A 13,618-nucleotide genomic window follows, 5' to 3' on the forward strand; every position below is an offset into this window, starting at 1 on the left:
CCGCCGCGGGCGACAAGAAAGGAACGGAATCCCAATCTCTAGTGAGGAACGCAGTTGCCGGTGCGGCATACCGAATGCTGCATTTCTTTACCGTGGTTGCTTCCCAGCAGCCATCTCATCTAGCCCCGGGCAACGCAGACCGCTCATGTGGTTGTTCGGAAGTGTTGAGTCATAGCATTTCTCTCGTGCATAAGGAAAATGTATAAGTGATGTGGTTCGGTTCCCAGTCAGCGCAGTGGAGCCTTGCCTTTTTTATTTACCTCTGTACGACGTTGCGTGCCAGTATTACGGTTCGTTATTGGCTGTCACTCCTGAACTCGGTGTATAGTAGGGAGCCGTGATCGCTTAATCCAGGTTTTTTGCGCTCTGTGGTGCTGTGCACCCTTCGCCTGATACGTCATGAACACCGACGGCAAGGCGTGAGTGAAATTGGAGGGTGATGAGGGGGGTTGCAGGAGACATGCCTTGTTTTTAGTGTCTTGCCTCGATTTCTATGGCGTGCAAGATCATCACAGTGCGCTTAAAAGGCACACGTCTACCATTCAAGTGCTTCTCTATTGAATCGTTCGTTTTTGTCCCCGATACTTAATTGTATATTAAAACGGGGAGGTTAGGTGTCGAAATATTTGCAGCTTCCATTTCACCGCGTTCGCTGATATGCGCGTCTGTCTGTTGACCTGCATGTGTCGTGACAGCGTATTTTTCACGGAAAGCTGGCAAGTTATGGCGGAGTAAACGAGCAGTTTGCTGTTTTGGATATCGGCGCTGGTACGTTATTGTCATGTCTCTTGACTTTTGTAGTGTCTCGACAGGCTTAGACCGATTTTGTAGTACGTTCTGAAAACTCACTGGGTTACGGTTACTGGTCCCTTCTCACACCTGTGTTGATAAACTCAACCTGCCCAATTAACGGGTTGTAGGCCCGTGTGCTCAGATTTGGGTGCACGTGAAAGAACCCCAGGCGGTCGAAATTTCCGGAGCCCTCCACTACGGCGTCTCTCATAATCGTATGGAGGTTTTGGGACGTTAAACCCCCCATATCGTATCAGATTTCTCTTGTGCCTTGTTGAACAATAAAATTTGGCCGCGTGCGCGTTAACTATAAGAGGAATGCGGGTGCGTTGAATCAGTCTTCCGTCTCTCAAAGCGTGCTTGGCACCTTCCCAGGTCTCTCTCCTGCGCAGCGCCGCCACCAGTGTAAGCGTTAGCGCCCGCGGCGTCGCGTATACACATGGTTCCCTTTGGCGGGAGATGCTGTAATTTTTTTTTACTTGTTTTCATTTTTTGCCGGCACAATCGCCTCGCTGGTACGCTCGGTGACGTGGTCATGAGCGTTGGCATTTCATTCAAGTGACGCATAATGCCAGCTAGCTAAAGCAGAAGGTAAGAGAAAAACTAGGTCACTCGTGAATGAGTAGTTGGATGATGAGGCTACAAAGAATCACACACACACACACACACACACACACACACACACACACACACACACACACACACACACGCACACACACACACACACACACACACACACACACACACACACACACACACACACACACACACACACACACACACACACACACACACACACACACACACACACACACACACACGCACGCACGCACGCACGCGTTTGTGGGATTTTTCAGTGGGGGTTATGTCATCCGAGCTATTCCGGCAGTGGTGCTGGGACGAATGAAGTGAGACCGCAATGCTGCCAGCGTTGCCAGGTGTCGGCCGGCGTCCAGTGCGCGCGGCATTCTGCGTGGCAACGGCGTCATGCCGCAGCCGGCGCTGCTGCAGCGCTGTGATCGGTCGGCGAGGCATCGCAAACAGGCTGCTAAAGGTTTCCTGTTGCATCGCTGGTGGGAACGACAGCCCGCCGCGGCTGCCGGCGCTGGTGACGAAACGGACTCCGACTTCTGGGAGACTACTGTTACCATCCTCATCATCAACGCTTATCTCATCCTCCAGGCCGCTGGTTCCCATCCCACCTCGCCGACTTGTTGGTTCTTTCCCGCATGTGCTGCGTTGCTCGACTGAATAAACACGCGCGCACGAACCCCAAACATTGAACTTGGAAAAAATTATCTGCTGCTTCATGTCGACCTGCTCCTTCTTGAGAAGTGAATCGGTTAATTGCCTGCAGTTCCATGCCACACTCATTAGGTTTTGCCCTTGTTTGTTTGTTTTTTACAAATTGGCTTTTTAAACAAGAATAACTTGGGAAAGTTCCCCTCTTGTGTTAGATTGGCTTGGGCCCGTTATACCTCCTGGTGGTGCGGGCCACCCCCATTTTTCTTTGGTTATTTTATACACGGGAAGTCAAAAAGCACGCGCGCGCGCGACACACACAGATTCCATTTTATGTTTCTGTTGACTTGATTCCCTTCAGAGGTCACTATGTATATGACCAGAGAAGTCGTATGGGTAGTATACCTTTAGAATACCAAGGAGAACTACTTCGATGTCTGTCTGAACAAGTCTTCCTCTCTGGGAACAGTCCGCCGCCGTTCTCTTTGTTTTGCGTGTGCATACACGCTGGGGCGAGCCAGACGTTGGCATCAGCGATAAATGCAGGGATATGGTATACGAGCAAAAAAAAAAAGTGATAAAACCGCACGGCCTCCCACTTTGTTTCCCTTCTTCATCGCGGCCTTACACACAATGTTCGGCTCAACTGTATACGACACGTTGAAACGATCGCGCGCCCGGCTCTCCACAGTGTGCGCCCTGTCGATTGTGCGTTTTTCCTTAGCCAGCCGTCTCTCGGGAAATGCTGCGGCGCTGCACTTAGTTCGTTGAATAATTAGGTTGCACGTGCTGCGTTGCTCGACTGACTCGCTCCTAATCGGGTTAGCGTGCTCGCTCGCTTGCTGACTCGCCGTCTATAGTTTCAGGACAGCGCTGCAGAAAGTAGCGGTGTTCATTACATTCTGGGCATATTGTTACTTTTTTTTTTAGTAAGTCTATTTGCGTGCGTCGAGGAGCAATCTGAGATATGAGTTATAGATTCGTTTCTCCTTCAAACCGGGTGTAATGGAGGTTGAAGGTGTTGAGCGTTTTGCGTTTATATCTAGCATCGGATTGAGGAGGCCTTGCAGTGTATTCACCCAATCGCGTGCACGAAGTAGCGCTGAAAAAAAAAAAAAAAACACTGCGATCTAATTGCTGCGCCAAACTTTAAAGGCACGCCAAAAGTCAACTACGTGAAACTGCTACCATACGTGTGCCCCACCGCGGTGGTCTAGTGGCTAAGGTACTCGGCTGCTTACCCGCTGGTCGCGGGATCGAATCCCGGCGGCGGCGGCTGCATTTCCGATGGATTGATTTGATTGATATGTGGAGTTTTACGTCCGAAAACCACCATACGATTATGAGAGACGCCGTAGTGGAGGGCTCCGGAAATTTCGACCACCTGGGGTTCCTTAACGTGCACCCAAACTGAGCACACAGGCCTAATACATTTCCACCTCCATCGGAAATGCAGCCGCAGCAGCCGGAATTCGATCCCGCCACCTTCGGGTCAGCAGCCGAGTACCTTAGCCACTATACCACCGCGGTGGGGCCAAGAACACCAAAGACCCAATAGAATTAGAACCCGGGTCCTGCGCGTGTGTATGTGCGCGTGCGTGCGTGTGTGTGCGCGTGCGTGTGTGTGTATGTGTGCGCGCGTGTGTGTGTGCGTGTGTGTGTGCGCGCGTGCGTGTGTGTGCGCGTGCGTGTGTATGTGTGCGTGTGTGTGTATGTGTGCGCGCGTGCATGTGCGTGTGTATGTGTGTGTGTGCGCGCGTGCGTGTGTATGTGCGCGTGTGTATGTGCGCGTGCGTGTGTGCGCGCGTGCATTGTGCGCGTGTGTATGTGTGCGTGTGTGTATGTGTGCGTGCGTATGTGCGTGTGTGTGCGGGCGTGCGTATGTGCGTGTGTGTGCGTGCGCGTGCATTGTGTGTGTGTGTGCGTGCGCGTGCATTGTGCGTGTGTGTGTGCGTGCGTATGTGCGTGTGTGTGCGCGCGCGTGTGTGTGTGCGCGCGCGCGTGTGTGTGTGCGTGTGTATGTGTGCGTGCGTATGTGCGTGTGTGTGCGCGCGTGCATTGTGCGCGCGCGTGTGTGTGTGCGTGCGTGTGTATGTGTGTGTGTGTGCGCGCGTGCGTGTGTATGTGTGCGTGTATGTGCGCGCGTGTGTATTGTGCGTGCGTGTGTGTGTGCGCGTGTGTGTGTGTGCGTGCGTGTGTATGTGTGCGTGTGTGTGTGCGCGCGTGAGCGTGTGCGCGCGTGCGTGTGTGTTAACCGATGGTTGCAAAATACGGAAACTGAAAGGCTGGAGTGACACGCTTAACAGTGTTTCGATTCGTCTGACGGTGACAGCAGCAGACGTGCGATTGTTTGGAAGCCCACAGCTCGACGGATCCATTTGCTCCTTCTTCTGCTTTCCTTTTAATTAAAGAAAATCAACATACGCGCCGCTTCGATTCGGCACGTGACGTTTGCGCAGTTCGTTGTCCCTGGCAGGTTGGCAGGCTTCAGTCGCACTTCATATCGCAGTGCATGGAATGCGCAGCCTGCGGAGTGATACGTTTTTTTTTTGGAGTTCTCTCCGCCCTGTTGTGCGCCACCCCCTCGACGTACTGCGCAGAAACGGTGCTGAACTCCGGGCACGTGCGCGTCTCTCTTCTGCGAGATTTCCGGGTGGGGGATTGTGTATGCGCGTATCTAAAGCGTTTAAGTCCTCGAGAAGTGTCGAAATGTCGCCCCCTGTGGTGTGCGGCGTTTAGCGTTTTCGCGAAGTCGAGTGTGTGCGTAAATGGCTTCGTACCCCGACGGGGCGCGCGCGCGTCGTTGAATTGTTAGCGCCGGCCTTGTTCAACACCGCGCGCATCTTTTTTTCATCTGTCGCAGACGGCGGTGCTCTCAAGGACCGGAGTTCTGGGCTTAGCCGGATCCAGCGGCTTCGGCGGCGACTCAGCTGCAGCTTCGGACGACTTTGTGAGTGGGGCTCTTGCCTTCCTTCTTGTCCGTTTTTTTTTTAATTTGGTGCGTGCTGTGTATTCGTTCTTTTTTTTTTTTTAATGGATAGTGCTCGAGTGCCTCCTTTTTCCCGCGTGGAGTGGGAAAAACAGCACGTTTAGCAGACTCGCGGTGGTGACGGCCACTTGTCTTTTTCCAATTTCTCCCCTCTTCACCCCCCTTGCGACTTTATGCGCTAGCATTGCTCTATAGTGCACGAATCGTAAAATTTCGCTTCTCAACGAAGTTCCTAAACACCGATTTATTTGGGCGGTTTCGGGAAAGTGGCTTTCCCCCGGTGAGCTTTTCATGAGGTCGCCGATGCAGCGCGCTGGCTGGAGATTGCTTGCTATTGGTCAAGTTCAACGAGAGCATGGACACTGGCCACTTGAAATCATTGCCGCGCACCCCAGTCTCCCGCTCTGGGCGCCAACAACCTTTGAACAGTATGGACGGATGCTTAGAGCTGCACCCTTCTGACCGGTTGGTGGCTCACGCCACCTAACCGTAATCAGTGGTGTGTAATATACATAGTGGTAGGTTAAATTTCAAATTTTTGCAACCAATAAAATGGCCCCTATTTTGTTATTTCGACTAGTTTAGTCTATTTTTTCCCGTATGCGTTCCCCATGAATACGCATACTTAGAAAAATTCCACTGTGTCGTTGCTTTCACTTGTAGTGTGAGAAAACCTCTGCATAGAAGTATCAGATGTTTAGCCGCGCCCTCCTACTCCCTGCACGATGTGTCTGTCTACTGCTACACTTGGCTCGATACGTCTCACTCTGCAATGTTCTTGTCATGGCTTCCAGCAGAGAGCTACCCCTCCCGGTAATAATTATTGTACACGTTGGCAATTTACTGCCAGGTGGTCTCGCTGGGGGCGCCATCTTGCGAGAAAGTGTAAAGCTCGAATGCGCCGGTATAGCGAGACCGTTAGCCATATTGTTCTGTAGTGCACTGGGATTTTACTTGTGGTACCGCCGATCTTTACCAGCTCCGCGCACCTATACTGGAATGGCGCATGGCCGGGATTCGCTAGGAATCAACGATGTTTTTTTGGTTCTGCCTCAACGATTCGCAGGGCTTTCATTCATGATGGATGTAAGGTTAAGAGTAAGTTCATTTTTTTCTATTATATATATCACTCGGATGCCAGATCTGTTTCCTCATTGATCATTTCGGTGCTAAAAGGGAAAGCAGCGTATAGGTCTGTGTCAGGGTCGTCTGCATTGTTGCGAGTCTCCCGGGAGACCTTCCGGTTTAATGATCGCATTGAAGTTCACTACGGGGGACTTGATTAGAATTTCAGTTGTTTTTTTATCCTCCGAATGCTAAGTGATTTCACTTCTTAGAACTTATTTCCTCCCGCGGTCGTGCGATCGCGTCTTTTGTTTGCGTGTCGTATCCATGGCTCTTGGCAGTCGATACCCTCTGTGCGTCAGCCCTGCCAGCACGTTCTCGCCTCTTTTTCACCTGCTGGCCTTTGTATGGTTCCGTTCATGTCAGTGTCCATGCATTTACTATATATAGTCGCCGGGGTCCAACCTAACCCCTGCAAAGTGGTGACCGTTGCGTCTACAGACGGTTTCGACAGAGCCTGCTGGTCTCTGCAACATTGTGCGTTCACTGGGAAAACCACCCCTTTAAGCTTCTGGTTTAACTTGTTTTTGCGTGCCCCTAGCCTTTCTTGGTCGCCGTGGTTGCTTGTGTTCTGGTGCCCCGCCGCGGTGGTCTAGTGGCCGAGGTACTCGGCTGCTGACCCGCAGGTTGCGGGTTCGAATCCCGGCTGCATTTCCGATAGAGGCGAAAATGTTGTAGGCCCGTGTGCTCAGATTTGGGTGCACGTTAAAGAACCCCACCAGGTGGTCGAAATTTCCGGAGCCCTCCACTCTCTCATAATCATATGGTGGTTTTGGGACGTTAAACCCCACAAATCAATCAATTACTTGTGTTCTGGTATATTAAGCGGATAAAATTATTCCGATGAGGCGCTCGCAACTCGGGCACAGCTGTGCCAGGCTGGGATGTAGTCTGCAAACCTGAACTTATTTTATATGTTAGTCCAAACGTTTTGTTTTGGGACATGATGATGATAGAAAGAACGCTGCGTTGCAGCGATCATGCAAGAAAACTGGATCCCCCCACTAAGAGCGCGTAGGTTTGTTTTGCCCACTTCATTAAAGGCAATTTAAAGCTCAGCGCAGACTAATAGCACAGAGGTGATACTCAGGCGTTAGACTAGTCGATGGCCCTCAGTGAGCAGGAACAGATGTCATATTCCATCCGTGGAAGATAAATGTAATGATGCCTGAAACGGGGTAGCAAAACGTGAAAGCCAGCATTGAAAAATCCGTCCCATAGGTGTTGCTTGTATAGCTTGAGCAACATCAATGATGTGTATTGTTCGAGACAACATGGGACACAAGGTAGCCGCGCTTAACATGAATCGCCGCACAGTGTACGTCGTTGTGTCCACGTTTCGTCGTCGTTGCATTTGATTTTTTTTCGAAAGTGACGCTGGCGAGTGGGCTCTCATCTGTGCGAGCAAATGGCTTATCGCCCGTCTTTCTCGCCGCAATCAGCTTATTTATCTTTCGGTGTGAACATGGACTGTAGGTTTCGGTGGGTTCAACCTGGAAATTTCACTCATGAATGGCTTACTCTTGAGTAAACCATAATAGTTCGCGTGAGCCAGCCACAGTTGACGTCATCACATAATCTGTACATTTTTTACTTTCTCGGTCGCACGAACACTTCGGATAGCGAGCGATACCAATCACCGCTGATCTTTATCAAAAGTGCCCGGTGTGACACAGGCGCAGAAATGAGCGTTTTTCCTGAGGTTGCGTGCTTAGACGAAAACACAAATATTGCAGGGTTCGACAGGGTGAAGGTTTTCAGTTCTAGTCGAAAGCTAAATTGCACATCGGGCAATTCTCCTGCATGTCGACGATGTCGGTGCGCCTTGAAGACGTGCGCAGGGAAAAGACACGTGTGCGCTGTTGTCACAGAACGAGCGCTAAAAAAGAGCGCGCCGCCAAATCCTTGCGACAACGGGCGGCAGAAACGCCGCGAGGTAAAAAGAAAAAGAAAGAAAGCAAACATCCAGGGCTCCCGGGCGCGCGCCCTCCCCGCAGAAGCACGGCTTCGCAGACGATCCTCCTCACCCCACATCGGCGGCCCAGCAAGGCCGCGATTTTTCTAGAACGAAGGAGGCGGGGTCAGACCGAGTGAATCATCCTCCGGGGAGGGCAGACGAACCGTCTCGCGCCTCTCCCCAGCCTTCGCTGCGTATCGCGCCGACGAAATGACGAGAAACATCTGGAAAGTCGCGCGCAAGGTATTTAACCGAGCAGCCGAGACGAGAAATCAGGAGGTGACGGAAGTTAACGCCAGAACGCGTAGGAATTCCGCCGTGGAGTCGGCGAAGGTTCTGCCCGTAGTGACAGAACAGGAGGAGACGGAAGTGAGCGCCAGAGTGCGTAGAGAGTCCGCCGTGTAGTCGGCGAAGTTTGTGGTCCGTAGGGACGGCTCGAGCTACAGGCAAGAGCGTGGGTTTACCGCTATTGAGCGAGGACGCGTGGCAACAGCTGCGTGTGTGAAGCCGACGTGTTCGGGCGAAGAAGTTGAAGCTTGAAGAGTGGCCAATTGAAGGCGCGAGGTTTCCTGGAAGAGAAACTTCAGGGGGTAGCGGAACGACAACAACGCTGGACTTCGAGTGAGTGATTCTCGGAAGAGTATCATTCAGACTTTTGTTCCAAGGACTTTGGACTGAATAGGTTTTCTATCTCTTTAGTCCTTAAGTGTCTTGGTTGTTCAATGCATGCGACTGCAGTGTAGTGCGTATCGTTGTCTGTGTCCGTTGTTTTGAGTGTGGCTGATTGTACTGTGTAGTAGGCTGTTTGATTGGTGACGTATTGTATGTAACTATTGTGGAGTGTGCATTCTCATGTATTGTTTTCGATCTGCCAATTTTGAGAATATAATTTGTTTGTTTATCAACTCTCGGCTCTGACTTGTTCTTTGGGCCACAGCCGGCGTCCGCTGGCGCGCCAAAAAGGACCACTTCTAAATTGTCCACGCTTTCGTGGTGCGGTTCGGGGGGCCGATACTTCGGCCCTTGGAATTAGCCCGGCGATCGCCTCCCTAATAAACGGGACAGGTGTGACAATTAATCTCTTCTTCGCCGGAAAACCGTCGGCTTCACACACGCAGCTGTTGCCACGCGTCCTCGCTCAATAGCGGTAAACCCACGCTCTTGCCTGTAGCTCGAGCCGTCCCTACGGACCACAAACTTCGCCGACTACACGGCGGACTCTCTACGCACTCTGGCGCTCACTTCCGTCTCCTCCTGTTCTGTCACTACGGGCAGAACCTTCGCCGACTCCACGGCGGAATTCCTACGCGCTCTGGCGTTAACTTCCGTCACCTCCTGATTTCTCGTCTCGGCTGCTCGGTTAAATACCTTGCGCGCGACTTTCCAGATGTTTCTCGTCATTTCGTCGGCGCGATACGCAGCGAAGGCTGGGGAGAGGCGCGAGACGGTTCGTCTGCCCTCCCCGGAGGATGATTCACTCGGTCTGACCCCGCCTCCTTCGTTCTAGAAAAATCGCGGCCTTGCTGGGCCGCCGATGTGGGGTGAGGAGGATCGTCTGCGAAGCCGTGCTTCTGCGGGGAGGGCGCGCGCCCGGGAGCCCTGGATGTTTGCTTTCTTTCTTTTTCTTTTTACCTCGCGGCGTTTCTGCCGCCCGTTGTCGCAAGGATTTGGCGGCGCGCTCTTTTTTAGCGCTCGTTCTGTGACAGCTGTCGATTCCCTGTCCGCGCGTCTTCAAAAGCGCATCCACGTCGTCTACATGCAGAACCAACTGGCCCAATTAAGTTCGCTCACAAGCTTCTCCTGCAGTCTATGCATTTTCTGTTTGTATAGGCGCGGCCACTGTCAGAGAGGTAAACACGGAGCAGAGGTCCGCGTTCACCGGAACACCACGACAGATATTTTGCGCGGCGTCCGTCGGCCATGCGAGCCGTGTTACCTGCAGCAGCCTGTACCTCCCGTGGGCTACGTCGAGGCCCCTTCCTGTAGCCGCTATACGTAGCTCCAAACACATCCTAAGGAACGCACCAGAAATAACAAAGCAGCGAATTCAAACACTGAAAACACCGCCGGGAGCATTGAAAAAGCATTATTGAAAAAGCACCGGAAGTCTGCTATAGGGTCGGCTGTCAGCGCGAGCCAGTGTGGGCCGCGGCAGCCTTCGCGCATATTCTCCACTTGATATTGTACCTCATCTTGCACATTGTCCGATTTTATGTGCACGACAGGGGGCCCCACACGGCGAGAATTAATGTGCATCTCCTTTTTCGCTCATTGCTATGGGCCCTTTGTTTAGGACAGGAAATCTGGTCAGTTAACCTTCGATGTCCTCCTCGCTGTATACCTTGGGGTGGCTATACAGTGGCGAAGTTACGGCTGTTGCGCTTCCTTGCTTTGGTGAGCATTCCTACGGGGACAGCCGTCGCTGTAATTAAAGGGGCCCTAAAGGCTAAGGACAATTCATGTCAGAGGGAAAGCTCAATGTATGGCAACGTCTAAAACGGCCGTATTATCCACAGCACTGCCTTACTTACCAAGAAATTAAGCTAAATATATTATATGACGTGAGCCAAGAGGGGGACATTAGCGAAATGATCCCGATGATGTGAGAATGTCTGCCTACAATTAATCACTAGTTATCAAACTACCTGCAATAAAGAAAACTTTTCGTGCATCAAGAAACGTAATAAAATACTGCTTGTCCGTTTCTGTTTGATTTATAGAAAAAAAGAACCGTCTGGCGATACTGTGGAGAATGGCTCGAGAGGTTCAAAAATTCATTTTTTTAGCTGGATAGGTGGTTGCGTCTAGTGGGGCCCAGTCGAACCAAGCAAGCAAAAGCATGGCCTCCGAGATTGAAGAAAATTGTTCAGTGGCCGTTGTTGCTACTGTGGCTTCCGCTACTTTCGCTCTGCTGCTACTCCGCGGCCGCGTAGTAAAGGCGGGCAACGTTGGGCATTGTAACAGTGACCTATGAAAGTTCACTTTCAGCCACCGATGATTTGAAGTGCACTAACGCGATGCGGGCAATTACAACGTGATTTTATTTCAAAATAAGCACTTCCTTGGCACAAAACTGCATGGCACTACGAGGTTTCTGGGCCGCTATTTCAACAATCAATGTTGACTTAATATTTGCATTTGGTGTCCCTTTAAGCGCTGTGCAGCAAACGAATGGGCAGAGTGCTCATTCTGTCATCCAATGTCGTAGCATCTTGGTGAGCTTGTAGCCGAGGAGAATAGCGTTTGGCAGAGCGCGTTTTCCGCATATAGCAAGAAGGATTTGCCGCAGAAAACATTGGCACATAACATTTTGTTCTTTTTACTGTTTCCTGTCTCTCCGTACACCTGCAGTAGTGTGTTTCCGGAAATTCTTGAAGGTAAGTTAAATGGGTCATTTTCTCGCTTCCTCCGTAATTGCTGCTTTCTATGGCGGCAGACATCTTAAAGAAATTACAATTGAAGAAAGGCAAATAAATTAAATTTATTGAGTTTTTAATTAGCGGAGACAGAAGGTCGGGTCAAGCGGGAGACTTGAAGGCCTTGCCGCGAATAGCCCAGTGCCGCTTTCGGATGTCCAGAAGGTCGCCTGTGGTAATTGTTGCGTAGTAATGAAGTCTGACTAGATTCGCCGGGAAAACCGAAACTCCTACGAGCACAACTGTAGCAGACGACCTTAATTGCGTCACAGTGTCCACTGCAGCCATCGCAGCGGTGTCCGTTCTATTGCATTGGTTAACGTAGAGAAGGTTGTGATCGCAAGTGCAGCCCGCAGAGCCACGAAACCGAGTCGATTAATTGCTGAGATAACGATGCTCGTAAATTGTTGGCGTCTCTGATGAATATGGTTGTTGCGCTCAGCGGCGTTTTGGTTTTACCGGCGAAATTCCTCAGATTTCATTACTCTGCCGAATTGCGTAGTGCTGCTTTTTTGGGTATCTCGAAGGCACAACGGGCTCTTCGGAGAAAGAGCTCCAATCGTCCAATTTGACCTGACTGCTGGTCTCCACTAATTAAAAATCCAAACAAGTCTTTTAATTACCGCTGTAATTATTGTCGCTTGCCAACATAATACGCCTGTCTCAAGAGAAAGAACCAATTACGAAGGCATATAACTAATGTTCTATTTTCCTTACTTTTGAGGATTTTCGGACACGATTCTTGGAATACCCGGTACACCAGGGGTCTCAAACTCGTCTCGGCTTGTGGGCTGCAGTCCCGAAACTAAGTCCATCTAGGGCTGGGACCGTAAAGGACGAGGGGGGAGGAGATGAGGAAATTGAACAAAATGTCACCTAAAGCTGACATTTAAAAGCACGCCTTTTTCGTATCTCATATACAGGTCAAATTTTAACGGAATTTGACGTCAGCTTTCTACAGACACATGTCGCGTTGGCTTACTCGAACAAAGTATTGATCGCAGTAGGTAAGAAAATAATGCCAATACCATTTATCAGTTACAAACGTCCATTATTAAGGCCGTGGGCCACTATACTGAAAGATAGGTGGGCCGCGTGTTTGTCCCCCTGCTGTATGCAATAGCACAGCGTTCTCTTGGGCTCACTGAATATCGTGTGTGAGCAGTTGTTCTCACGCTTCTAACGACGCACATTATACCTTGCAACCCGTGTGTTCAGATTTGGGTGCACGTTAAAGAACCCCAGGTGGTCTAAATTTCCGGAGCCCTCCACTACGGCGTCTCTCATAATCAAATGGTGGTTTTGGGACGTTAAACCCCACATATCAATCAATCAATCGATTACACCTTGCAAGAGATGTGCGATTCGTGTGTTTAGCTAGAAGGTTCGTTGAGTGTACCACCGGGGCCATGAGAAAGTATGCAGCATCATGCTCTGACCACTGCTGCGCATGCTCTCTCATTGATCCCCACTTTTTTTTTTTTTGTCGCCGATTACCTTCCGCTGTTGCACTGGTGACTCCTTGCTACTTTGAAAGATAATAATAAATTTTAAAGGGCGTTCGTTCCTCAAATGCGGTGGTTTTGAATATGTGATTTTGTTAGCTTGCCTACTTGCGCGACATTACAGTTCTCCGCGTCTGTGTTTGTGTGTGTGTGGAATGGGTGGGGGGGGGGGGATTGCAACCAATCTTTCTATATCTACACTGCTCCACTTAGGTAGAGCAGTGTCAAGATGGGTTGGGCATCGTATCGGCGTCCCCGTATCGTTTCGAGGGATGTTTGTCGAGCGGATGTCATCGACAGCGCTTTGCCGATTGGCCATGAATGTGCGTCCCGAAAGTAACCGCTAAATTCGTATTTTGATGGCTCTTGTGGTTCCGAATGTTTGTGCCGAGACGGACAAACTAATGACTTCAGAAAGCGTAAATGCGGTAGAAAGCAGAATGGGGTAGGAAGCAGCGCGGTGTCTTCTCTTTCTATGTCCTTGTCTATATTTTTGCGCGGTTTTTACATTCCAACCATGAACCAGCAACTAGCCCAACTTTCGCTGCTATTGCTATTATGGAAAGCTGAATGTAGTCATTGCCTTCCCCCG

The 13,618-nt window shown here is 50.6% G+C and overlaps 1 protein-coding gene across 2 annotated transcripts in view; it reads left to right on the forward strand.

Moving 5' to 3' along the window:
• Positions 1-13,618, forward strand: part of LOC119176610 (cyclin-dependent kinase 14) — a 153,372-nt gene that overhangs the window by 21,018 nt on the left and 118,736 nt on the right. For both annotated transcript variants that reach the window (XM_075876211.1, XM_075876212.1), the window contains exon 2: positions 4,898-4,984. In XM_075876211.1, coding sequence (XP_075732326.1) covers positions 4,898-4,984 — 87 coding nt within the window. The remainder of the gene's footprint in view (positions 1-4,897; positions 4,985-13,618) is intronic.

The sequence above is a fragment of the Rhipicephalus microplus genome, chromosome X (assembly GCF_043290135.1).
Source record: "Rhipicephalus microplus isolate Deutch F79 chromosome X, USDA_Rmic, whole genome shotgun sequence".
In the NCBI taxonomy this organism is placed as follows: domain Eukaryota; kingdom Metazoa; phylum Arthropoda; class Arachnida; order Ixodida; family Ixodidae; genus Rhipicephalus; species Rhipicephalus microplus.